At 40.6% G+C, this 26,525-nt stretch overlaps 1 protein-coding gene across 2 annotated transcripts; it reads left to right on the top strand.

The window, feature by feature from the left end:
* The first annotated feature begins 7,232 nt into the window (after positions 1-7,232).
* Positions 7,233-11,757, top strand: LOC121651761 (macrophage mannose receptor 1-like). 2 transcript variants are annotated; one of them, XM_042004173.1, is made up of 6 exons: positions 7,233-7,292; positions 8,520-8,710; positions 9,650-9,860; positions 9,966-10,289; positions 10,874-10,971; positions 11,101-11,757. In XM_042004173.1, the coding sequence occupies exons 1-6, from the start codon at positions 7,256-7,258 to the stop codon at positions 11,218-11,220; spliced, it is 981 nt and encodes a 326-aa protein (XP_041860107.1). In that variant the 5' UTR covers positions 7,233-7,255; the 3' UTR covers positions 11,221-11,757. The 2 variants fall into 2 exon arrangements, with proteins under 2 accessions (XP_041860107.1, XP_041860106.1); XM_042004172.1 differs by having other exon boundaries at positions 9,960-10,289.
* The last annotated feature ends 14,768 nt before the right edge of the window (positions 11,758-26,525 follow it).

The raw sequence follows: 26,525 nt of genomic DNA, 5'->3' as shown, positions 1-26,525 counted from the left end.
TGATTAGATTGTTTACTGCAGATGTCAGGAATGATCCACAGAGCAAATAGACAAAATCTTGTGCTGATTATATTTACCACATGTCATATAGGCAGGGGGTACAGATTCTCACAGGCTGAAGCATGCTGTCTGTGAAAATCTGTACCTCATGTCTAACGTCTTTATTTGAAGACACATATTGATCTTATTTACTGCAGATATCAGGAATGATCCACAGAGCAAACAGACAAAATCACGTGCTGATTATATTTACCATATGTCATATAGGCAGGGGTAGAACTGATATATAGGTATGTAGCTTCAGCGACATAAAGATATTGTTATAGTTATGAAAACCGTGATTTTGAAAGGAAATGATTGGGGGAATACAGTGGTTGTTTTCCCGTTGTCGTTACGTAGGTGAACCGAATTTTTGGCCGCCACCAGATCTCTAATAAATTGGACAGAGAAATAGCCAAATTACGGCCAACTTGAGGCAAACATTGAGCTCAAAACAACAACAACAACAAAACTAGCATAATCTCAGCGACCAAAAACAGCAACTTGTATATTGTTTTGTCAATTTACGTGGTGTAATCCATCTCTGAAAGGCGCTCATACGCTATTGAACGACTGTGCGCGCTCCCGCGTCAGGGGATACAAATTCTGACGGGGATAAGCGCCTTGGCACGACACCGGCCCGCACAGGTTAAGTGCTTCACCACGGTCCCGTGCTGCAACATGCTTCTGTCAAGTATGACACGAGTACCATGTCATACAGGGAGGGGGGTGTTCTTAGAGGCAATATCACCCCTCTAAAAGTAAGACAGGAGGTACAATACAACACATGACTCGTGTTTGTTGGTGTATCCTAGCAAATGGCTTACTGCATAACAATCATATATATTGAGCATTTAAGCACCACTTTAACATTGTAACATCAGTACTGGCAAAGATTAACATCATGAACCACATGCTCCTTGGTCTCACACCCAGCAGCCTCAGCAGGTCCATCGCTTTCCACGTGCTGTAATCATTTTCAGACTGTCTCACCACCTCGATCATCTTTTAATTAAGGCCTCATTAAAGGCCAAAAGCCAGTCTGACAAGGCACACAGATACTGAGAAATGATGATTATTGTGAAATTCCCTTTGTCTTGTCTCAGTGTTCCTTCCTTTGTGTAGTTGAGTTGGTTCCTGTTTTATTTTAAAGTTTCTGTTAGTACTTTGAAGACCAATTAGTGAACCTTTTTTTAAATTTTGTTTCTCCTGGGTGCTATATTTTATGATTAAACCTGCACAAAATGAGTCAAAATGAGTGCTGCTGTGTATGCGGCTGTTTCCACCAAATCTCACCCCGAGGATTATTGAAAAGTTGGCAACTCTGCACAGGACTTGAACTAACAGAGCTGTGTGGTGTTTATTGTTAAAGCTGGTAGCAAAACCATGATTAACTACCATAAAGCTTGGATGCTTTTATGACGGAGCTTTGAGCGTCCTCACTGGCGGCCATCTTGACACCAGTGTTGTTTTTGGCAGGCATCTCAGTTTTAGTCTTCAGGACGAAAATGGTTATTAGTTTTAGTCACATTTTAATCATCTCTAAGTTTGATAGTTTTAGTCCAGTTTTAGTCGATGAAAACTCAAAAATATTTAGTCTAATTTTAGTCAAATAAAAAAAAGTATTAGTCTTTTAACAAATTAATTTAGGTCAATAATACATACTAAAAAGTGGAATCAAGGTTGACAGGTTATAACAAGTATTGCAATTCATAAAACAAGTTAACCTTAATGCTTTGGCATAATAACCAGATCTTTTACCAGACTGACAGCTTTAGCCAAGACTTTCCCATCAACAGGGAAGCAATGCTGCCGTGTTCTACATAACTGCTGTTGGGCAGAAACCTTTTATTTCTATATTTCACCTTTTTCATTAATTGATTCCCGACTTCATCATACAAAAATGTCACATAAGAAAATAGCAGATCTATAAGTTCAACATATAGCAACACATTGTGAGCTTGTTGTTTGGTTATTTTCATCAATAATTATAAAATTAAAAGGAATGGTTTTAGACTTTTCCAGCCAACAGTAAATACTTTCTGATCTACTTAGGGTGATGCATTACACAGGTAAAGTGCTAACTGTGGAATCAGTTACTCTGAAAAAGCAAAGAGCAACAACACCCTTACTTTGATAACTGTGGCTTTATTTCTGAGAATTTTCTGAAGTGAATACTCCACCCTGAACAAACACATGCCCAAAATATGAGCAAAGGATGAGGAACACATGCTCAACTTGACCTGGTCTGCTGGTGAAATTATGATGGATTATAGTTAAAATATGTCCATAAATCATTTCATCGCTTCCACCAAACCCTTCATCAACACTGCCGTCATGATTCATAACTTCATATTTTGAATAGATAATTTTACTATGAGGAATCTCCCTTCTGGATCTGTGATTACGATGATTTCTGTGAATGTTACTTTTCTATTTATCAGAATGGCTACTCCTCTCTGTCTGGAGTTATAACAGGCTGAGTAAACATGAGGAAACTGGGTTGTAGAGAGGGCATTCACTGATGTTTTTGTCATATGAATCTCCTGTAAGAACACAATGTCTGCCTGCAGATCATTTAATCTATTAAAGATTTTTAGTCTCTTCTCTGGTCCCAGCTCTGTGCACATTCCACGTGATAAATCTAAGTATGGTCATGCTTGTGGTGAAAAGGTGAGTGTTGGATGCTTCTTGTTGATATAAGTGTGTGTGTGTGTGTGTTTAAGTGTATGAATATGTATGCGTGACGTTGTGTGCCTGTGTTGAATGTTAATAAATGTATTCGAATTAATAAATGTGAGTGTTGGGTTATATATGCAGGTATTGCTAATTGTACTGTGCAGCTTAGCATTAGTGTTATATGGTTTTGTGAGGTGGCAGCTAGAAAAAAAGAAAAACAAAAAAGAGTGCAGAGAGAGAGAAAAAGAAGAATAAAGTATGAGAAAAATGACCAAAAAAGGGGAGAAGTGGATGAAAAAAGGAAATGAAACCATAAAAAATAAGTAAATTTTTGTGAACATTAGAGACTGGCAGTATTATTGTCTAATGTGAACAAACATTAAACTGTGACTTAAGCCCAGTGAGTCTGATTAGCATTTATATCACCTGTGCAGAGTGTGGATACATATCTGAGGTCAGTACAAAAGTTACAAAAGTTATTAACGTGACTATAATTCTGGATACTTGCACATGTTGAAATTGCAGCTTTTGTCTTTGAAAAACGACTTAAACATGCAGCATAGTTGCGTTCTCCATCAGAAGGCACAGTGTGGCTCATCAGAGCGGCTCACTCGCCAGGCAAGTTCCAGACAATCACAGCCCATCAGACTGCTGGAGGTCCTGAAGTTTTCTCTCTCACTCTGCTAGGCCCTGTGTATCTGTCTAGTAAAATCTTAAGTTGGGTAATTTAATTGTATATCAGTGTAACTCGGAGCCTTTTCAGTGTTAAATTCAGTTCCACTGTTTCACTCACATTTCTCTGTTTTTATCTCTGTCCTCCATGTGTGAATCTCCACCTAGTTCTCTGTACAGGGTGGGGGTTTCAACAAGCTGCATTCCTTCATGTAAATTTGTAAATATTCTACCTATTTTGTATCGCAAGTAAATGTCATTTTTATGTCGAAGATGTTACAGACACCTGTTTTGCTCACCTGTTTAGTGTAACTCTGTACTGTATTAGTCCAGGGGACAGGTAATACGAATCCAGAATTCTGTATTTGCACATTTCTCATATCAGTTGTAATTAATAAATTAGTTAACTGAGAGAAGTAGTCTGTCATATTTTGATCCATCAAAGAACACGCAGGAGAATAACCTAAAGAGAAAGGTATAAAGAAAATGTGTGGAACAGTACCTGATTAACTAGGAAAGTAAGAAATTAGTACCTGCCTATTTTCTTTATTACCTGTGCATTTTTAAGGTTTTCTCCAACATCTTCCAATCTGTTCAGTCTGTTTTGTTTTGTTTTTTTTTTGTTGTTGTTGTTGTTTGTTTGTTTGTTTGTTTGTTTGTTTGTTTGTTTTTTAAATTAATGTAATCTGGTGGGCCAGATATTATTGGCGGTGGGCCACTTTTGGCCTGTGGGCCGACAGGTTGCCGACCTCTGGTCTAAGTTATGGTCTCTGTGTGTGTCCATTTTACATAACTAATGATACACAAGAAACTCACTGACCATTTTTCACAGACCATGAGAACATTTAGAAGTGGATTATTGGTAGAGTTGTAAGTAAAAAAAAATAAAAAAATAAAAAAAAACCCAAGACATTCTTTCTTTCACTCCTGGAAAATCAACACAGTCATGAAGAAAGAAAGAAAAAATAGTCACCAGGAAATATAGAATGATGGATGTTAAGTTCCATGGTAAGAAACAGTAAATTTATATACAGTAAATAGCTGAATTTAAAGTTTTAGCATAGTATTCAGTTGTTGAGTCTGATCTGTGCATAAGCTACATTATGACGAAGCACGAGCTCTTGTCCCTCTTCTTCAAGTTGATATGCTTGGATCAGGCAGATACTCTGTCAGACCTAGTGATGGGATGTTCGGCTCTTTACAGCTCTTTTGGCTCTCGAACGGCTCCTAATTTAGCATCTTTTTTAGCCCTATAATTTATATTAATTTCTCAAAAATTAATGAATTGTGTTTTGAAAACCCTTTTGTGTTCAGCATTTTTACGAGAAGCCTTATAAGTGCCTCCTTTTGTGCATTAATTCTGATACAAAATCGCTTACTTTTGTTTACCATTACAACAAAAATCTTATTTTGCACAAATGAACGGAGAACAGCAAACAAATGTACTCAAACTCTCAAACTCAAAACAAAAAATCAGGATTATCCTGATCCCAACATAGGATAGTTTTACAAGGTGAGGAAAGGTGGTACAACCTTGGATTTGGACAAATAATAGTATCTTTGTAGTCAGTGCATATGCTAATATTTTTATGTTGCACATGACTCGTTTAATCGTTATAGGGATAAAGTGTTTAAAATAGGCATAGGCTACCTGTTAAGCCTTTTAGCATAGTACAGCAAAAATAAAAACATGACATTATCATGCCGCCATGAAATAAACCCTCAAACAAATTCAATAACAAACACAACTAAAATATAAAATTTCCCTGTTATTCATCAGTTCACCTGTCAAAAAGAAAAAATTTCTAACGATTGCATCCCTCACTACTTGTCCCGTCCATCCCTCATTCTGACAGAATTACAGAGTTTGGTCCTGGTACCTCCACACGGAGCTCAGGTGCAACATTAGCACCGTCACAGAGAGGGACAGTCGCCTGGTCGCAATCTTATGCAGGACAATACATGCACATATTATGTTACATGCTCCCCGTGGTTCCACTCGCACGTAGTTAAGGCATGCAGACCGTCTCTTCTACCTGTTGTTCTTCACATGGCCGGCAGAGCACGTTGATTTACATGCTGGAAATCCGGATTTGATGATCCTGAAAAACGGAATTTTGGATCAGGGTGATTCAATCCTATTTTTCTTTGAACAACCGGGGTAAAAGTAAGCTGGATTACGTGATCCGCCATCCCGAAAAATGGGGTTCCCAAATCCGGATAGCTTTTATCCAGATTAAATTTTTTGGACAATCGGCTCTCAGTGCTGCCTTCGAGTCCTCTGTTTCTATATGCTGCCTCTAGACTCCATCTTTAAAAACATGAGGTCTCTTTTCACTGTTAGACGAATCACTCTCAAACCCTTAAACCAGAGGTGCCCAAGTTAAATGCATCACTACACACCTGAATCAAATGAATGGCTCATTTCCAGGCCTCTGCAGAACTCAATGACATGTGTATGAGGGAATTTAGCCATTTTATTCAGATGTGTTGGAGAAGGGATGCATCTAAAAGTTCCAGGATACTAGTTCTCAAGGACTAGACTTGGGCACCCCTGCCCTAAAGCGTAACCTCAGCTCCTCTGAAAGTTTTATTCAACACCTCAAGGAGGTTAAATCTTGGATGGCACAACATTTCCTGAAATTAAATTAGGATAACACTGAAACCATGTTATTTGGGCCCCCTAACATCTATGCAAATCAGAGTATCCACCTTGGATCTCTGGAACCGAAAAAACATCTGTAAAAACTTAGGCGTGATTTTCGAAAATGTCTTTTTATTTGATAAACAGATAAATTCAGTCATTAGAGTTTCTCTCAGCTAAGAATCAAAGGTCAAATCATCTAATGAATTACTATGACAGTGACCTCAACGTTTTTAGAACCAGTGCCCCCTGTCCGTTATTCAAGTCCCCTATCTGCCCCCACCATTAAAATGTAGATTGAGGTTATATTCTTTCTTTTTTTATATATCTATAAATAAAAAGGTGGGGGGGGACTATGGTTTTTCAGAACAATCCAAATAAAGGTTGCCACTTTTTATAAAATTTTTCCAAATTACCCATTCTTGAGTATCTAATTTTTTCCACTTTTAAGAATGACATAAGCTCATTAATCTATTGTGTATTAGAAGGAGCAGATTGAGGTTATATTCACACTGCAGGTCTTAACGCTTAATTATTTTTTTTGCTGAGATCTGAGTTTTTTCCATGTTTGTTCACATTATAATTTAAATGGGCCCTCCATGAGACTCCAGGGTGAACAGTGTATGACCCTGAAGTGACCCACATGCACAGAGGAAGATGGGACGTCACACGCAGCATGCTGTGTTTACAAAAGTAAATATGGATGCTACACAGGTCAGTATGCGTGTTTCAGTTTTGAAGTTAAAAATTATATTTATGATATTATATTCATCTTACCGTGTCCCACCTCCTCTGGTTAAGATTGTGACGTCTGTGTTACTTCGGTGACATAAAAGTGGGATGAAAAGTGGCATGACCATTCAGACTGAGGTCCCAGCAGATTTTAATCTGATTTACTACCACACTTAAAAGTGGTCTGGGACTGATTTGAAAAGACTTGTGCTGTTCAGGCTGTAAAAAAGAAAATCTGGTATGGGTCATGAGGATGCTTCATGCTTTACAGACCAAAATCATTTTAGGCAAATTAGTTATTTGTTTTCATGGTATGTAAATAAATCTAGTTTGAATTGGTTTGACTCTCCTGCACAAATCAGGCTGAACATGTTGAAGTACTTTGCATGTTCCTTTTGCATGTGCATGACCAAAGTAAGATGAGTAATTTCATCAGGTGTATTTATCTGCAGTCACAGACGGAGGAAGGAACACAGCGAACGGACAAGGATGGAGAAGTTTCTGCTGTTTGTCATTGCTGCATCAGGCAAGGGCTTGAAATATTTATTTTTTTCACATTAATTTTATTTTTCCATCTAGATGTAGAAATACGAGGTATTCAATGTCAACCATAGGGTTTCAGTATGTGTGTATATTTAATATTTTGATCTTTTTTACACTTAAAAGACTTCCATGGATCGATTATTTTAACCCTCTGATACGTGAACTATTAAATAAATAACAGTGCAACATTTTTTCACATGTACAATGATGCTTTATTTTTATATTATTTGACTTTTTGCCAGTTTATTTTTATCTATTCTATAAAATATTTACCAGGAAAGTGGACTCAAAGTATCAGGAACCCAGGGATAGATGGAGTTTTATTGGACAGGTAACAAAAGTTCAGGATAATACAGGTACTGACGGTTATTAGAGAGTCCGGGTGATGGAAGGCTGCGGCAGGTGTATCCGTGTTTTCCGACGGAGCAGAAAAGCCAAGTCCGTGATCTAGAGACAGGTATCAGAGAACAATCCAGAGGTCAGTAATACAGGGGATCCAAATATAAACCAAGGCAGAGTTACCAGTCAGGGAACCAGCAGAGGCGAAAGTCCAGGTTCGGAAATACAGGTCGACGACAGGCAGGCAGACAAGACAGAGTAGTCAATCAGGGAGCGGGCAGAGGCGAATATCCAGGAACCGGAATAAAGGGTCGACGACAGGCAGGCAGGCAGTCAGACAGGTAATACCGGGTAACAGACAGGAAACAGAGACTGGATACGTGCAGGGATAAATCGAGACGATCTGGCAGGGGTGAGGCGTCACTGGCGGGTATATAAAGGGCTCGGCGCAGGTGGCGCGCATCAGCAATCAGTGAGTGTGGAAAGGAGGTGCATTCAGGACGGCTGGGAAAACCGGGCGCCGTACCACGGAGCATGAGAAAATGTGCTATTGATTAAAGGTCTGCTGTTGTGGTTGCAAATGTTGATAAACCAAAATTTATTAGATGGAAGTTCACAGAAAATGTAATAAGACAGTTATTGTGTACAGATCGTTTTCTGAATGTGTAACTAAATGAACATGAATATTTTTGACATCTTCCTTCCACTGATCTATGAGCAGATGTAGATTAAAAAAAATCTCACGAGCAGAAAAAAATAGTGTTTGTAACCTTTTTATATAATCATGGTTAAAACTAAATGTCACTAAAACGTTGCCTGAATCAAATGTTTGGCTTTGTTTTAATCCTGAACCTCATGTGTGTTTCTGCAGCGCTGCTTGGCATCTCCTCTTTCGCTGAATGTGCGTTTTATTTTGTTTATGACCAGAAGACCTGGACCGAAGCTCAGAGTTACTGCGAAGAAAAGTTTAATGGCCTGGCCCCTATTAACAACATGGAGGATGTGGAGATCCTGAACAACCACGGGAATTTGAGCAAAATGCTTGCACTGGACGGCAACAACGTAAATTCTCTTTTATTTAAACCATTTTTGTTTGTTTTGTCTTTCTGGATCTTCTTAAGTCCACAATAATCTCCTCAGTACTGACGGAATTCAGCACCAGGTTATTATTCAGACATCATTCAGTCAGATATGTAGCCTCATTCCTGTAGCAAACCTCCGCATCATTGGTGATCAGTCCAACTATAATGGAGAACATACTGATGGTGTGTGTTCTCTGCATCATGATTTCTGTCCACAAACATTGAGTATATCTAAGCAGTCTAAGGGCACATTCACACTGGCGCTGTTTGTTCTATGTCAGGGTTCATGGCAACTGGCGACAGCAAAGCTGGAGCCAAATGCAGGACACATAGTTGGAAGGATAGCGAATGATTTAATAAAAATTAAGACACTACTGAAGACTAAGAAAATAATGCTTGACAAACACAAATAAAGACTGGTGATAACAGGACAGATTAACAGACTGAAGTTTAACAAAACACAGTTATTACACACACAACCTGTTTAAATCAGGCAAAGACTTGGAAATAAGTCTTTGCCTCAGACAGAGCAGTGTGAATATCTCAGGATGTTGCTTAACAGGGATGGTAGGATAGAGCGAGGGATGGACAGACGGACCTCAGACAATGACTGGAGCAAGAACTGAGCTGAAGGGCAAAATTTTCAAGTTACTGGTTGATGTATGTTCCATACCTCATCTATGGTCACCAGATTTTGGTCATGACTGGAGAAATTAGATCATGGATCAAGTAGCTGATATGAGTTTCTTAGGTGACAGGTGAGGCGCTCACACATCCATCAGGAACTTGGTGTGGATCAGCTGCTCCTTCATATTAAAAGGATGAGGATGGATGGATGAATGAATGGGTGGGTGGATGGATGGAATGTAAATATACTCCATCAAACTTGAGAATAACAACACACATTTGTTGGTTTCAGCTCGCCTGGATTGGGCTGCGCAAAGACATGTCCATCTTTGTTTGGTCCGACATAGAGTTCTATGAAGATGATAATACAATGTTCAGAAACTGGAAATCTGGAGAACCAAACAACTTCCATGGTATTGAAAGCTGTGTAATAATGCGGGATGATGGGCTGTGGAATGATTACCCGTGTGACTCTACCTTGAACTCAGTCTGCTATGAGAGAGGTGAGGATTTTTACTGAGGCAGAGCAGCATCACAATGCTAGAATTACACAAAGTCCACATGAATAATTACTGTCAATTTTAATTAGTCATGTGGTCTAGTTTCAGGGTCAACAGTGAATTTTGTCTTCATCGATCAAAAAATGAACTTCACAGAGGCTCAGACCTTCTGTAGAGAACAATACACAGACCTGGTCAGCATCACTACTTCATCTGACAACGAGAAGATAAAGCAGCTGTTACCTCCAGGTTCCCCTGCCTGGATCGGACTTTTCAGAGGCTACTGGGAGCTGCTGAATGGATCCAAGTCCACATTCATGTACTGGTCAGAGTGGCAACCTGACACAGAGAAGAACTGTTCGGCAGCCAACTTTCAAAACTCTGGAAAATGGGAGTATTCGAACTGTGACACCAGGATGTCCTTCATTTGCAGTAAGCCAGTCTGTGGATTTGATGTTTTCTGACTCGGCTCATGAGCCATGGCACAAACCAGATTTACCAAAACTCATATTCTAGTATTTCCAAGCTGAATGTATTATATTTTGGGACACTTTTCAGTAAAATGTCACTATTATATTAGATTAATTGCAAACTAAAGTCCCTGGATCTCCAGTTGTGGTTCTCGAGGGTTGCTGTCGAGCAGGTTTTAGGTGTTTCCTGCTACAACAGACCTGCCTCAGATTAACAGGTCTTTAAAAGGCTTGTGCAGAACTTAACGACAAGACAAGTATTTAATTTTAATTACATAACTTAAGGTTTTATTTCAAGAGCAGTGGGGGGTCTGACGGGTGCAACACCTCTGCCTTCTGAAAATAAAAGCAAAGCCTGTCTTCAGTCTTTTCCTGTTTTCAAACCTTAATTTTTGGTAAAGAGAAAACAGGTCAACAAAACTGAAAAACAAAGCTTCATCCACACAGAACTTACTGAGAGTCCTGAATATTCATAAAGTGGCATTTTAAAGAATATCACACCTGCAGTCATGAACCTAATTAAAGATTTTCCTGTTGCTTTCAAAGACACGCCTGTTTTAAAGCAAGTGGTGAGAGTGAAGTTGGCGAGAAGCTCCTCTCTGGATCTCAATGACCCTGCTGTGCTGGAAGACTTGCTGAAGAAGGTAAATCATGTCACAAAGCATCTTTATGATACAAAGTTTCTAGCGATGGAAGAAGGATGAATAAATGATGAAATAAACAGCAGTGTTTAGTCAGAAATCTTCAGCACGGTACATGTTTTTGTGTCTCAGCTCAAGCAGAAGCTGAAGGACCAGGGAGTGAGTGAAGACTTCAGCCTGAGCTGGAGGAAGCAGCCAGATGGGAAGATCTTCTACAAGGAGGAGGAGGAAGCGATGAAGACCACTTCATAATAAGAGGAGCTTTAAATGATAGATGTGCTTCTAGTAAGGAATGACTTCTAATAGAATAGAGATGAATGCTGTAACTGTCATGTTCTGTAGATTCTGGTTCTGTTGGGTTTAGTTCCTGTTTAACTTCTGTTTCTGGGCTTGTTTTAATCCCTCAGTGTGTTACTTGGTTTGCTGTTTAACTTGGTTTCTGGTCTAGTTAACATTGGTTAGTCATGTGTTATTACTTCCCGTTATGACTGGTAATCCATGGAGAAGGATTAAGGGAAAGTCTCGCTTATCTCAATAAGTCTGGATCATCAAAGTGAGAGTTCACTTCCATCGTTGTGGCTTATATGAGTCACAGCTGAGTTACCATGGTAACTAGTGCTGGAGACTCAGTCTGCTCCGGACCAGGACAGCTTTGCAGCTCATTCAAGTCTCGCCTTAAAGAATGTCAGACTGTTCTAAACTGGACTCCCAAAAGAGTTTTCCTATAAATTCCCCCTAATGCTGCTCATGTCATGTAATAAAATAGTAATAAAATCTATTAAAATCAGATGACAGTCTTTTTATTGTTTCCAAATAAATGAAAACCCTATTATTGGATATGAGGAAATGACAAACAGGCGGTCAGGAAGATGAGAGTAATTACTGAAAACACGCTGTCCTTGTCTGGATTAAATCAGCAAATCCAGATTACTGATGATTCTGTTTGGTATGTCCAGCCCACAATGTGTCATCACATGTAGTCCAAGGCTATATGCAGTTATATGTGTGTTCATCTTTTTATATTCCCTTCGGCTCATCCTCTCTCTTACAGTGTATTCCCCAGAATTACATCTGCTGAAGATGTTGCATCCCCATTTCTCCTGACAGGAAGCCCATTCAGTGATGTGTTAGTGTTCTCTGTACAGCTCGGTCAGCAGCGTTTGATCCACTGATGAGAAGAACAGCGCTGTGTCATTTCACCTTTTCTTCATTCAGCCATTCATTTGGGCTTGTTAGACATCCCAGTCTTACCAGGTCTTTTTTTCTGATCAATACACCTCATTTTCTAATTTTCTCCCTCAGTATAAACATTTTTTGGTCTCCTTATCGTCAGATCCTCATCTATTCTCTCCTGGTTTATTATTGTAGCGTCTTTAGTTTGTCTGTAGTCATTTATGAGATTTGACATTTAGTTTTGGGCCAAAAACCTGTTTCACTATATTCAACTTAACTTCCAATCACACGGTTGTATTTGATGGCAAAAACTATCAAATACAACCTGGCAAACTTCAGACATATCAGATCATTTCTCCCCATGGATATCACCTAAACATCTATGCATGCTCTCATTATTTTCATACATCTCATACTGTACCCTTCTGTTTGGTCTTCCCCAAAAAACACTTCATAAACTTCAACTGGTTCAGAAAGCAGCAGTCTGGGTCATCACAAGAACCTCATCCACCCATCACATCACCCCTGTTCTGCAGCAGCTCCACTGGCTCCCCATCACCTACCGCATCCACTACAAAATCCTGCTGTTCATCTACAAGGCCATCCATAACGTCGCTCCTCCCTACCTTTCTGATCTCCTACCAGTCTGTTCCCTCAGATCCTCCTCCTCCATCCACCTCACCGTCCCCCCAGCCAGCCTTGTTACCATGAGGAGCAGAGGAGCTACAAGCTCTGCTCTCCATCTCTGGATCTCCCTCCCCCCAGACCTCCGTAACTCTGATTCAATACAACTGTTCAAATCCAAACTCAAAGCACACCTGTTCAAACTGGCAAACTCACTGTAATATTTCACACTGCTTTTTATTATTGTTGTATGCATCCTTTCATTTATGAGCATATTTATTGATGTTGTTATACTTGTGTTTTATTTTGTAAGATGACCTTGAGTGTCTAGAAAGGCGCCCACAAATAAAATGTTTTATTATTATTATTATTATTATTATTATTATTATTATTATCATTCTCCTTCTTCTTCTTATTATTATTATTATTATTACAAACAAGCTATAAAAATCTTTGATAAAAAGCCATTTCAGTACCATCATTGTAAGGTTATTCAGAAACATAACTCATTGGGTTTTGAATATTTTCAAACTTGAGTCAAGTATAGAGACGCTAAATTGCCTGATCTCTGCGGTTTTACTGGATTTTGTCTGTTATTGCCCTGCTAGTTCTGTAAGCTGAAATGTACTTTTCTGCTGTACAACTTTTAGACAATCGTTCTTTTATTTTAAAAACAAATCTACACAGTGGAATGAACTAAGTGACAATAAAAAGAGCTGCAGCTCCATAAACTGTTTTAAATCTCAGTTGAAACTATTTTTTTAAAACAACCGAAATCTGTAACCACTAACTTATGTCATTCTAAGTTGCAATCTTTTGTATTTTCTTATGGTGCTAAATAAATGTGTGTTTATGTTTGGCGGTGATCGGGGTTGTAATATGGTAACTATATGATTTTTCGTGTGTCCTGACAGATGACTGCAGATGTAAATTAGTTTTCTGTTTCCTGGTTGTAACTGTGATGAAGATGCACTGAAACTGACATGTAATCTTTAAGCTCCACTTTCATTATTTACACAGTTTCTTTGTCATATTTGTGTAATTATATGCATAATGTTGTATCAGCAACATCATATGAAAGAAATGACCAGGAACCAGGAACTTGAGTTACAGCTCAGCTCTGAACTTTTTAGAGAATTTTACTTTCATTAACTTCAGTTTGAGGTAATAGAGCAGATAAACACTTTATAACCTCCATCTGTTTAATTGCTCACATGTAGACATGGTGATGAAGACGACTCGCTGAATTCAAACTGAGCATCAGAATGAGGGAGAAAGGGGATTTAAGTGACCTTAAATGTGGCATGGTTGTTGATCTGAGTATTTACTGGGATTTTCACACACAACCATCTCTAGGGTTTCCAGAGAACGGTCTGAAGAAGAGAAAATATTGTTTGATATTGTCTGAACCAGGATGTCTGGTTGATGTCAGAGGTCAGAGGAGAATGGACAGACTGGTTGGAGATGATAGAAAGAAACAGGAAGTCCAATCAGCACTGGTTCCTACCAAGGTCTGCAGAACATCATCTCTGAACACACAACACGTCCAGCCTTGAAGCAGATGAGCTCCAGCAGCAGAAGACACACTAGATGCCACTTATCTACTGTTGTGGTAAAACTGTGTCCTCAGTATTGTGTCAAATTGCCTCAGATTGGTCACCCAACATTTTTAGAAATGTTTTTCAAGAAATAACTGTGTCCAAAACTCTTCAAAGTGAGACATCCTTGAGTCAAAATTCGCAGTAGATGAATCAAAGTTTAAACAGTAGAATTTATTCACAATATACAGAAATCATGCTTCCAAAAACATCCATGTGTACAAACAATGCCTGCTTTATAACCTTTAAACCAGGTTAAAACCCATCCTGTTGATTCCTGCAGAAGGTCTCAGTGGTTCATAAAAGAGAAGCCCTCATCTGGAGACTTCTGCTGGATGCAGCGTAATGAATTTCACCTCCATGTAATGTAATGTTTCACTAGACTATTTGTAAACTAGATAACTTGAACACTGGTTTATAATCACACAAAATATTTTTGAGTGTTAATATACCCCTCCTTCCTTATTCCATTCCTTATGAAGCACCTCTCTGAAGGGATAAACCTGTGCTCTAACAGGTCATAGGTGAAGTTAAACTTCCTCTCAGCCAGCAGGAACCTGCGAATCAAGTGTAGATATTAAACTGGTTGGTGGGTGTATTCAATATGTAGCTGTGGATCTGTGTGAGGATGCTCATATCAGATTGTGTGTAATATTTTGTTTATACACCTAAGCTGAATATTGTTGGGCTACACTGCTAACAACATCCACTAAAACAGCAAAGCTAATCATCTCCTGTCCTTCTCAGTCTTTTGATGCTGAAAAACTGTTTCCTAGAATTAAATTGTCTACGGATGGTAGGGCTGCACTGTGGTGTGGTGGTTAGCACTGCAGCCTCACAGCACGAAGGTTGCTGGTTTGAGCCGTGGCTTAGGGGAGGTTTCAACAGTGACCTTTCTGTGTGAAGTTTGCATGTTCTCCCCGTCTATGCATGGGTTCTCTTCCGGCTTCCTCCCACCATTCAAAGACATGTGTGTTAGGTTTTATTTATTTATTCTGTATGGTGAAAATAAATAAGACATCCTTTTAAAAAGTTACAGAAAAGAAGATGAAAAAACAGAAAGGGTGTAGGCAGAAGCTGGCTTATAAAACACCTACCCATTACCAAAACAATGTTACCAAGTTATCTTTACCAACAAAATTAACATTAAAAAAAGATTTACATCATCAACACCACTGATAGTAAGAGCAACCTATAAAATATCACTCACAAAAAGCTATTTAGCATTTCATTATTCATGATCCTCCATTATTATATCATTTATGTACTTTCTTTTAGATGATTTCAAAGTAGAACTAAATTTTAAGTCATCAGAACAACTGTTCTACAGTTTGACACCAGTGACAGATACACAATGAATCTTAATATTTGTCCATACCTCAGCTAAACATTTAATTTCCTCTTGGTTTAAAACATTTCTCCCTCTTTTTAAACAACCTCTATTTATTTATTTATTTACTTTGAATTATAGAATTTATGTAATCTTACTGGACCTGACCAGAGGGGACAGAAAAAGAAGGAAGTCAGCAAAAAGAAGCAAAAGGGAAAGCAGGAAGAAGAAAGAGGAGACAAAAACACTGCAGATAGAAGCAATGACCCTTCAATCCAAACTATCACCAGACAACAAACTGTTTCTACATAAACACACCAGAAAGTTTCCTACGGCTTTTACAGAAAAACAGAGTCATTAATCAAGATCCCTAAATAATAACAAAATAAAATAAAAAAACATATCACAAACTTATCACAACAACAACCGAAGTACCAGATACACACTCACAGAGAAAAAACAAAAATATCTGTTAGAGAATAAACACACTGGACAACTCAGTGACTGTCAGCATGCAGAGGATGAGGAATGAGGTGTGATCAGCGATGAGGAGTGGTGAGTGAGATTGTACAAATGCGACCACGCTTCCACAGAGGCTAGAGGCAGACTAGGGCAGCCCAAAGACCCGGGTCATCACCAGCAACCCCAGAGCACGACCCCAAGCTGCCCCACATCAAAAATGACCCCCGTCCCACCCAGAGGGTGGCAGAGGCGAGCCCCGGCCAGAGCCCCCCGCGGTCACCCACACAAATCATTAATAAACAGTATAAACAATAAAGAGCCTAGTACACAGCCCTGTAGCACCCTGCATGATACCTGTAATAACTCAGAATCCGTATTATTTATTAAAATAGTTTTTCCAATATTTTGCAGTAGATTGCAGATGTAAGTAAAAGTTTGATCAAGGACATACTGTGACCGTTCCAATCAGATGATTTTTTGTTCTTGAATTTATCTACAGTATTAATAATTTCCTGTTCCTCAGTTTCTTTGATAAACATTGAGTGGTATTGGCTGGAGCTCCAGTGGAGTCCAATATTTCTTTACCAATATTAACAAAATATTCATTAAATTTGTTAGAAATCAGACTACTTTCAGTAATGACTTCAGAAATAAAGAAGGGATATAATTACAATTTGATTGACCTTTAATTGTAATTTCTTTTAACACCTTCCATTTATTATATCTGTTATGTTCTAATAATTTACTGTAATACTTTTTTGTTTCACATGTCAATCTACTTGTGAGTTTATTTTTATATTTCTTGTATTTGTTTTCAGCCTCCACTGTTCTTTGTTTAGGAAACATTTTATATAAAGAAATTTTCTTTTTACAAGCATTCTTCAGACCCTCGGTCCTCCATGGCTTGTCTCTGTGTTTGGTTTTACCCATTTTAATCAACAAAGAGCAATTTCTATTATATAAACTGGATAATATAAAGTCATCATATGCATTCCCAATATTATCAGCATAAATTTTACTCCAATCTTGAGTTTCCAAATAATTTTTAAGTTGGTTTATGGAGTTTCTGTTACATTTCTGGTAAAATACATTCCATTTGTTTCAGGTGTTTGTTTTAAACAAACATCTGCAGAAATAAAAACAGGCAAGATCACTCACTTCATTTATGATAAGATAAGTAAAAATATCGTCTATAAGCGTAGCAGAGTTTGTAGTTATCCTACAAGGGCACGTTATGGAGGCACAGTCGCATATAGAAATTATAAACTCAGTTATTTGTATTTGATCATGAGGATTTAAAAGATCAATATTAAAATCTCCACAAATGAAAAATAAATTTCTGATTTAACTGAATGTTTCAGACAATTTCTCTTTAAGTATTTCAAGTTTGTTTGTACCTGGAGCCCTGTTACTACCACTTTAGGGGTATGAGAGGGTGTAACAAAAAATAATAGAAAAACAGTGGACAGATGTTTAAGTAAAACCAGGTTTTATTATTTTGAACAAATATGAAGCATATTCTCAACGGTGGCAACTAAACCAGACCTGGTCACCGTACGCAGCATAGAGGATGTGCAGATCCTGAACAGCATGGCAGACTTGAAGAAAATCCCTCTTACGGCATCCCAAGATGTACATACATTTTTTTCTCTCTCTTTTTTTCTTTTGTTTTTACTTGTTCTGTCCAGCATAGTAGCAGAAGAATGATGGTCTGACTGCTGTGTTATACCGAACAAATTTGCTTTGCTAAGAGGAGCTTTATGAGTATAAGGCCCCACTTGATAATCTGATTTATTTATTCATTCATTAGCTACCACTTTGTCCTTTATGGGTCGGGGGTAAGCTGGAGCCTATCCCAGCATTCAACAGGTGAGAGGCAGGTACACCTGGACAGGTCTCCAGGCCATCGCAGGGCCAACACTAATTGATTTATTAATTTATTTAGAATTATGGAATTTATGTAATCTTGCTGGACCTGACTAGAGGGGACAGAAACAGAAGGACAATAGTGAAGAAAGTAAAGTGGAAAGTAGAACGAAGGAAGAAGAAAGACGAGACAAAGGTACAACAGATAGAAGACAACAACCCTTCAACCCAAACAAACACCAAACAACTACTACACCTGTACACAAACACAACAGCGTTTACAGCAAAACATAGCTGACACATAAAAAATGAATAAATAAAAAAAACCTAAACAAAAATAGCTCCTAGTGTATAATCCCACTGGACAACTCAGTGACTGTGTCAGCAGGCAGGCATTAACATGTTCATGGTACCCAAGTCGCCTAGTAGGCACAGTGTGGGGTTTGCAGGAATATTATATATAAACCAGGCTGACATGTCTTCACATACCTGAAGAAGAACCTGCAGACAGGACCACAAGGCATGGAAGTAGTCGTCAGTCATGTTATCAGTGCAGTGTGAGCACTGAATATCCTCTATCCTGTTAATGAATTCTATGAAGAATACTGAGTTGTATTCGTTGCATATTTGAAATATTAGTAATTTTACAGGTGTTTAAACATTTGTGACCATTTATCTTTATTAAAGTTACTGGATAAGTCAGCTTCCCATTTTGAAGTTATAATAAATAATAATAATAATAATAATAATTATTATTATTATTATTATTATTATTATCCTCCATGAGCCACCACCTTATCGTGGTGGAGGAGTTTGTGTGTCCTGACGATCCTAGCAGCTATGTTGTCGGGGGCGTATGCCCCTGGTAGGGTCACCCATGGCAAACAGGTGTCTAGGGGAGGGACCAGACGAAGTGTGGCTCACAAAACCCTTATGATGATGAAAAAACAAGGACCAAGGTTTCCCTTGCCCGGACGTGGGTCACCGGGGCCCCCCTCTGGAGCCAGGCCTGGAGGTGGGGCACGGAGGCGAGCGCCTGGTGGCCGGGCCTTTGCCCATGGGGCCCGGTCGGGCTCAGCCCGAAAGGGAGACATGGGCCTCTCCTCTCATGGGCTCACCACCTACGGGAGGGGCCATAGGGGTCGGGTGCATTGTGAGCTGGGCGGCTGCCAGAGGCGGGGACCCTGGCGGTCTGATCCTCGGCTGCAAAAGCTAGCTCTAGGGACGTGGAATGTCACCTCTCTGGCGGGTAAGGAGCCTGAGCTGGTGCGCGAGGTTGAGCGGTTCCGGCTAGATATAGTTGGACTCACCTCGACGCATAGCTTGGGCTCTGGAACAACTGCCCTCGAGAGGGGCTGGACCCTCTTCCATTCTGGAGTTGCTCCCGGTGAGAGGCGCCGAGCAGGTGTAGGCCTGCTCATTGCCCCCCAACTTGGCGCCTGTACGTTGGGGTTTACCCCGGTGGACGAAAGGGTAGCCTCCCTCCGCCTTCGGGTGGGGGGACGGGTCCTGACTGTTGTTTGTGCCTATGCACCAAATAGCAGTTCAGAGTACCCACCCTTTTTGGAGTCCTTGGGGGGGGTGTTGGAGAGCACTCCTTCTGGGGACTCCCTCGTTCTGCTGGGGGACTTCAATGCTCACGTGGGCAATGACAGCGAGACCTGGAGGGGCGTGATTGGGAGGAACGGCCCCCCTGATCTGAATCCGAGTGGTGTTTTGTTGTTGGACTTCTGTGCTCGTCATGGATTGTCCATAACGAACACCTTGTTCAGACATAAGAGTGTCCACATGTGCACTTGGCACCAGGACACTCTAGGCCACAGTTCGATGATCGACTTTGTAGTCGTGTCGTCGGACTTGCGGCCGCATGTCCTGGACACTCGGGTGAAGAGAGGGGCGGAGCTGTCAACTGATCACCACCTGGTGGTGAGTTGGCTCAGATGGTGGGGGAGGATGCCGGTCAGGCCTGGCAGGCCCAAGCGTGTTGTGAGGGTCTGCTGGGAACGTCTGGCAGAGTCCCCTGTCAGAAGGAGTTTCAACTCCCATCTCCGGCAGAGCTTCAACCAAGTCCCGGGTGAGGCGGGGGACATTGAGTCTGAATGGGCTGTGTTCCGTGCCTCTATTGTCGAGGCGGCCAGCCGCAGCTGTGGCCGTAAGGTCGTCGGTGCCTGTCGTGGCGGTAACCCCCGAACTCGTTGGTGGACACCGACAGTAAGGGATGCCGTCAAGCTGAAGAAGGAGTCCTATCGGGCCTTTTTGGCCTGTGGGACTCCAGAGGCAGCTGATGGGTATCGGCGGGCTAAGCGGAGCGCGGCTTCGGCGGTCGCTAAGGCAAAAGCTCGGGCGTGGGAGGAGTTTGGAGAGGCCGTGGAGAATGACTTCCGGGCGGCTTCGAGGAGATTCTGGTCCACCATCCGGCGGCTCAGGAGGGGAAAGCAGTGCTCCGTCAACACTGTATACAGTGGGGATGGGGGGCTGCTGACCTCGACTCGAGACGTTGTGAGGCGGTGGAGGGAATACTTCGAAGACCTCCTCAATCCCACCAACACGTCTTCTGATGAGGAAGCAGAGTCTGGGGTAGCTGGTGCTGGCTCGCCTATCTCTGGGGCTGAGGTCGCTGAGGTGGTTAAAAATCTCCTTGGTGGCAAGGCCCCGGGGGTGGATGAGGTCCGCCCAGAGTTCCTTAAGGCTCTGGATGCCGTAGGGCTGTCTTGGTTGACACGCCTCTGCGGCATCGCGTGGACATCGGGGACAGTCCCCCTGGACTGGCAGACTGGGGTGGTGGTCCCCCTCTTCAAAAAGGGGGACCGGAGGGTGTGCTCCAACTACAGGGGAATCACACTCCTCAGCCTCCCCGGTAAGGTCTATTCAGGGGTGCTGCAGAGGAGGGTCCGTCAGATAGTCGAACCTCGAATTGAGGAGGAGCAGTGTGGTTTTCGTCCCGGTCGTGGAACAGTGGACCAGCTCTACACCCTCTTTGGGGTCCTCGAGGGGGCATGGGAGTTTGCCCAACCAATCTACATGTGTTTTGTGGATTTGGAGAAGGCATTTGACCGTGTTCCCCGGGGACTCCTGTGGGGGGTACTCCGGGAGTATGGAGTGCCGGACTCGCTTGTAAGAGCTGTCCGGTCCCTGTATTAATAATAATAATAATAATAATAATAATAATAATAATAATAATAATAATAATTTCATATTGTGAATTGAGAATATCAAATGACAAGAAGTTTCCTTTTTCTATCATATTGTCTGTTTTATTGCTCTATTTTTCCATTGAGTGAAGTTTCTCATCTTTTTGTTTTGCAGAATGTCAGGGTTGGTGTCCAGATGGGTGTAAGCTTACATGGAATAAGTGAAGACTTGGTTTTTAGACTGATACTTGATGGCGCCTCCCTGTGGTGGTGCAGGGTGCCCTTCCCCTTCATGGTGCTCAGATCCTACCTGCCTCTCCTTCAGTGCCACACAAACCAGTGGAGGCTGAGTTCAGAAACTGGCTTGTTGGAGAACCAGACAACATGAATGTCAGAGAGCACGGTGTAGAGATGGCACAAAGTGGATACTGGCATGATACGGATTGTAACAGTTGAAGTACACTGATCTGCTCTGATGCTAAAGGTGAGAAAGTAACGAATTAACAAAGTTTTACCTCCATGTTGCATCTGTTGGATCACAGACTGAAGGTTGATCCTCTGTCATAGTCTCTAGTTGCTTTATTTTGTTACTGGTGAAGTTTTATTTACTTTTATTATCCAGTATATAAACCTGAATGTGTGTCTTCTCCTCATCCGCCCCCCCCAAACTTATTGGGACCCTTTTTTCTGTTTCTGAAATATCCGGAAGCATGACATGGAAAGGACCGTTTTAAAAAACAAAACTCCATTCAGTCCTTTTTCACTTTCAACTTTTTGGTGAAGTGGTTTGTAAATACTGTCAGAGCTGTGAGCAGTAAGTTTCAGTGTTTCTGGACGCTTCTTCACTGATCTAATTTCAGGAGAAAATGAAACATTTGTCTACACCAATAAAGTAATGATGTGGACTGAGGCTCAGAGCTACTGCAGAAAGAATCACACAGACCTGGCCACTGTGATGAACGTGAGAGACAACCTGGAGATAAAGGAGATGATACCTGAAGCACCTGCAGAACCACTAATCTTGATTGGTCTTTTCAGAGATTCCTGGAAGTGGTCAGATGGAGACAATTCCACATTTAGTTACTGGATAGAAAGCCAACCCAATGGTTGGGGTGAAGCTTGTGTAGGAGCAAGCTTTGAAGACTCAGGAAAATGGGGTGACTGGTTCTGTGATGACCATCTACCATTTATTTGCTACGACGGTAGGCTATGAGTCATTTAGCATTTACTTTACTTCACTTTGTTTACGGATACATGAAAAGTCTGACTGAACATAGACGCGTGTGTGATCAGATGTAAGATAATACCATCAACAGCGGGGAGTCGTTTCAGTCTGAAACTGATCAAATTTCATTGGTTTTTAAAGAAATTCTTCCTGCTTCAAAGCAAGTGGTGAACCTGAGGCTGCTGAGTGGTTCCTCTGTGGACCCGAACGACCCTGCTGTGCTGGAGGACTTGATGAACAAGGTGAACTTCATTTTAACATGAATGAAAATGCTGATTTTAATGTTGATTCTTAAAGCATTACAACTGCAGAGGAGCCTTTTGCTGATGTGATGGTAACGTTCATGATGAACCACTGGTTGAGGATGATTTTCGTCTTCTAAAATGATTCAGATGGTCTCAAACCAGTCTCATCCTACTGGAGATGAGTTCTTCATAGACTGAAACAATACTGATGGTTTGAAGCTGAAAGTCTGGAGTTTCTGTTTGTTGATCTTTAGGAGAGTAAATCCATTTTGTTTCAGCTCAAACAGAAGCTGAAGGAGAAGGAGGTGGATGGAGACATCAAGCTGAGCTGGAGGAAGCAGGCGGATCTTCCACAGGGAGGAGAAGGAAAACCCAAAATAACAAGAGTCACGTGTTAAAGTCTGTTTCCAGGAAATATCTGAATCTCCTTTTTATTTGTTTGTGTTGAACTTATCATTTATGCAGATAATCAGTAACCAAATAAATAAATGAGTAGGAAAACAGAACATTTCATGAAGAAAGATGTCCAGATGATCGACTGTGAGGGTGATTTTTCCTCAAGAATCTAGCACAGGGTGAAACTTCCTTCCTTCGTGGGGTAGTAGCTTGAAGTTGAGTTTTCAGTGGATCATGTTGGAGAAAAATGTTAACATAAAGTTGGGATCTGAGCTGGAAGTTAATGACAACGTGAATATCGTTATTCATGCTCCAAAGAGGTCAAAGCTTTTACAAATGTCACAAACTTTCAGCACGACTTTATTTAAAGAAGAAAAAGCTTTGACTCCGATGTATTTAAAATGTTTAATGACGGTGATATAAAATGGAACTGACCTCAGTAACAATTCAATGAAAAAGGCTGACGTCTTCAAAACCACTTAAAATACAATACTTGGAGCAAAAAATTCCTAAAGAATGTTTATTTATGCTGAAATTTTGGTTTGAGTGTTTCAGTAGTTGAACATCATTAAGACTAAATTCATAGTCATGTGAAAACAACATCCAGACAAGAAAAAAAAAACTAATTTGGTCTTAAAATTATGTAAATACAACCTCAGATTAACAACAAGACAACAGAGTCTAAGATGTAGCTCTTGGGTTTTTCTGAACATTACCCATCTGATCTGGACTAAACTTGCTCAGACATCCACTCATGGAAAGATCGGCTGCTGTCTTGAATGTTTTCCATTTCTGAATAATCTTTCTCTCTGTAGAATGATGGACTCCAGATAGCCTGGAGACATCTTATAACCCTTCTCAGACTGATGGCTATCAATTAGCAACAGTTGTTTCTCTAAGATCAATACTGATGTCTTTCCTCCTTGACATTGTCTTAGTGTACCTGAATGCAGCAGCAAACTGATTAAATTATTCTGACTTTACTGACCCTCTTAATTCCTTTAGAACCAATAAGGGTAGACTTCATACACTGTTTCTGTAGTTCACTTTCAATTAAATCAATAATGAAATGATGAAGAAGGTTGCATTGTGGTTCATCTGATGTTGTAATTAACTCCTGGTAGACCAAATAAATTATGCCCTGATAAGTAAAACCAGAAAGAGTTTATTTTCGCAATATTTTTTCATGGACCAAATAAGTTTGGTCCATGAAAAAAGTCTGCAGTTTCACATAATTCTACCCAGTGTTGCTTTAAACTCACGTTCCTGCCCAAATCTATTAGTGTATTCTTGAATATTCTCAACTCATGGCAAAGTTTCAATTACTTCCAAGAGGGAAACTACTACAAAATCCACAGATGCCTGGTCTTCGGTCAGTGTGCGAAGAAAACTACAAGTTTTCAGATTTGCTCTGCCATGTGTTTATGGCTTCTCTGCACATCAGTAAAATCACATAAAACTAAAAACACATAAGTCTGAACTCTGAGTCTGAAGGCGACATAAGGCTGCCGTACAGAGACGTGGTATGTTAGATGTTAGATCTATCTTCAGCATCCGGCTTTGCAGGGTTGAAGGTGTCGGATATAAAGATCTGAAGATTTCTTTTTTGCTTTACTGGCCTCTTCAGGGCCTCCTGAATGTCCAGCCTTTTACGCATAATGGTTTGGTCCAGCTTTCTCTCAAAAGCCAGGAGATCCATGTAAGCCTGAGACTCAGGGACCAGTTCACTGATCCTCTGAGGTAGAATTTTATCAGCCATCTTCTTCTTCTTAGTGTGCTGGTTGCGGTTCTGCTGCTGCTGAACCTGCTGAATCTGTTGAGGGGCCGGTCTCTTTTGAGACGGGTCCATCACACCAGGCATCCCAGGCCGAGACACAGGGCTGCTGCCATATCCTGGGGGCCCCATAGCTGGTCCCTGTGGGGTCATCCGACTGGATGGAGGCATTCCTGGCCTCAGGTAGCCAGGCCCGGGCATCGGAGAGCGGTACATGTGGTTCTGTGTGGCCGACGATGGTCCCATTCTTCCAGAGGGAGTCCCGGGCCCCATTCCTGGTCCTGCACCAGGTACAGGCGGTCCAGGTCCCATTGCTCTACTACCCTCCACCCATTGGTGCCGACTGAAACCCCCCTCTAGCCGCCATCTCCTCTCCGGATGTCGCCTTTTATTTTCATCATAATTTGGGATTATTATTATTATTATTAACATTATTATTGTTGTTGTTGTTGTTGTTTATTAATTAATTTGTTTATTTATTTGAAGATGTTGCTACCTTGTGATCTATGAAAATATTAAATTAATGACACGAAACTGGGATGTTTTAATTTATTCTAACATTTAAATAAAACATTTCTGGAAATATTGGAGTTTATTTGCAATTACTATAAATCATCAGCATATAAGACAAAAGGAAAGGCTTTTTTTTCTATGTTTAAAAATTTCTTCTTTTTCTTCTTTTTCTTCTTCCTGTTATAAGTGTGTTTTTTTCTACTTTTATCTTCTACTTTGAAAAATATTAGTCTTAATATTGTTAAACCATGATCAAATAAACTGCGTCTTTTTATAAAATAAACTTATAATCATGCTGTATAATTGCTACACATCAGTAGTTACAGCTCTTAAATACAACATGTACTCTGAATTCTGTCAAAGAGCAATCCTCTAATTTCCGGTCCAGAGGGGTATTGCACGAAACCAAGATAAGGGATTAAGCCGGGATATGTTGGTTATCCTGGCTGAATTTAGCCCTAAGTCGGTTGCATGAAAGCAGCTCAAACTAAACCCGGCCAAGTTACTGTGGTGATTTATCCGCTGCAGCTAGCCTGCTCCAGACCAGGCTAACTGCTCAGGCTAAGATTAATCCTAGCGAGTCACCTGCATGTCCAACGTCAATTCTGTGAGGAATTAATGTGTTTTACAGCATGTCCATGGTCTTCCTAAGTATGGCGCGTCATTTTAATCATCCAGTATTAAAATATTACATATACAGTCACTGTACATTTAATCGAAATCTGTTCGTAATCGCAACAGCCTTTTTATATGGATTCGAGTTGCAGTATTATTACTCAGGCCAAGTGTTATATTGCTATGCTAATGAAGACTGCTCGTCAAATTGCTGTCAGAGGTTTTATAAATATGTGGTTTATTGCATTAATTGAGATTACAAAACACAGCGGATGAGGTTACAAAGGTGTATTCAAAGAAATCCGTGATGAGGGCAATGTAGAATATTCAGGTCCAACTCCCCTTCACCTGTTCCCTCTTCATAATGGCTTTCCCTTTTTCGGAGGATGTGCTGGACGAGGAAGCCCGAATCCTCAGAAGAGCATTCAGACGTGAACGAGTCTTCAGGGACAGCTCACATCCCCTGGCCTTTGGAGATGACTGTGTCATTGAGAGATACAGATTTTCGGTTACTGGATTTCCAGGTCCAGTTTTCTGAGTGTCCGGCGTTTAATCTCAAGATCCAGCTCCATTCCTTGGAGCTTGCTCTTTTTGAGTCAGCTTTT

Source organism: Melanotaenia boesemani, chromosome 13 (genome assembly GCF_017639745.1).
Source record: "Melanotaenia boesemani isolate fMelBoe1 chromosome 13, fMelBoe1.pri, whole genome shotgun sequence".
NCBI lineage: Eukaryota > Metazoa > Chordata > Actinopteri > Atheriniformes > Melanotaeniidae > Melanotaenia > Melanotaenia boesemani.
The sequence above is the reverse complement of the archived record's forward strand: the minus strand, read 5'-3'. Positions and strand labels throughout refer to the sequence as shown.

Excerpts from the sequence above, each read along its gene's own strand:
- LOC121651761 (XM_042004172.1), top strand. The coding sequence starts at position 7,256 with ATGGAGAAGTTTCTGCTGTTTGTCATTGCTGCATCAG. Across the intron at positions 9,861-9,959 it reads CTCAGTCTGCTATGAGAGAG|TTTCAGGGTCAACAGTGAAT; the intron begins GTGAGGATTTTT and ends CATGTGGTCTAG. Across the intron at positions 10,972-11,100 it reads TGGAAGACTTGCTGAAGAAG|CTCAAGCAGAAGCTGAAGGA; the intron begins GTAAATCATGTC and ends TTTGTGTCTCAG.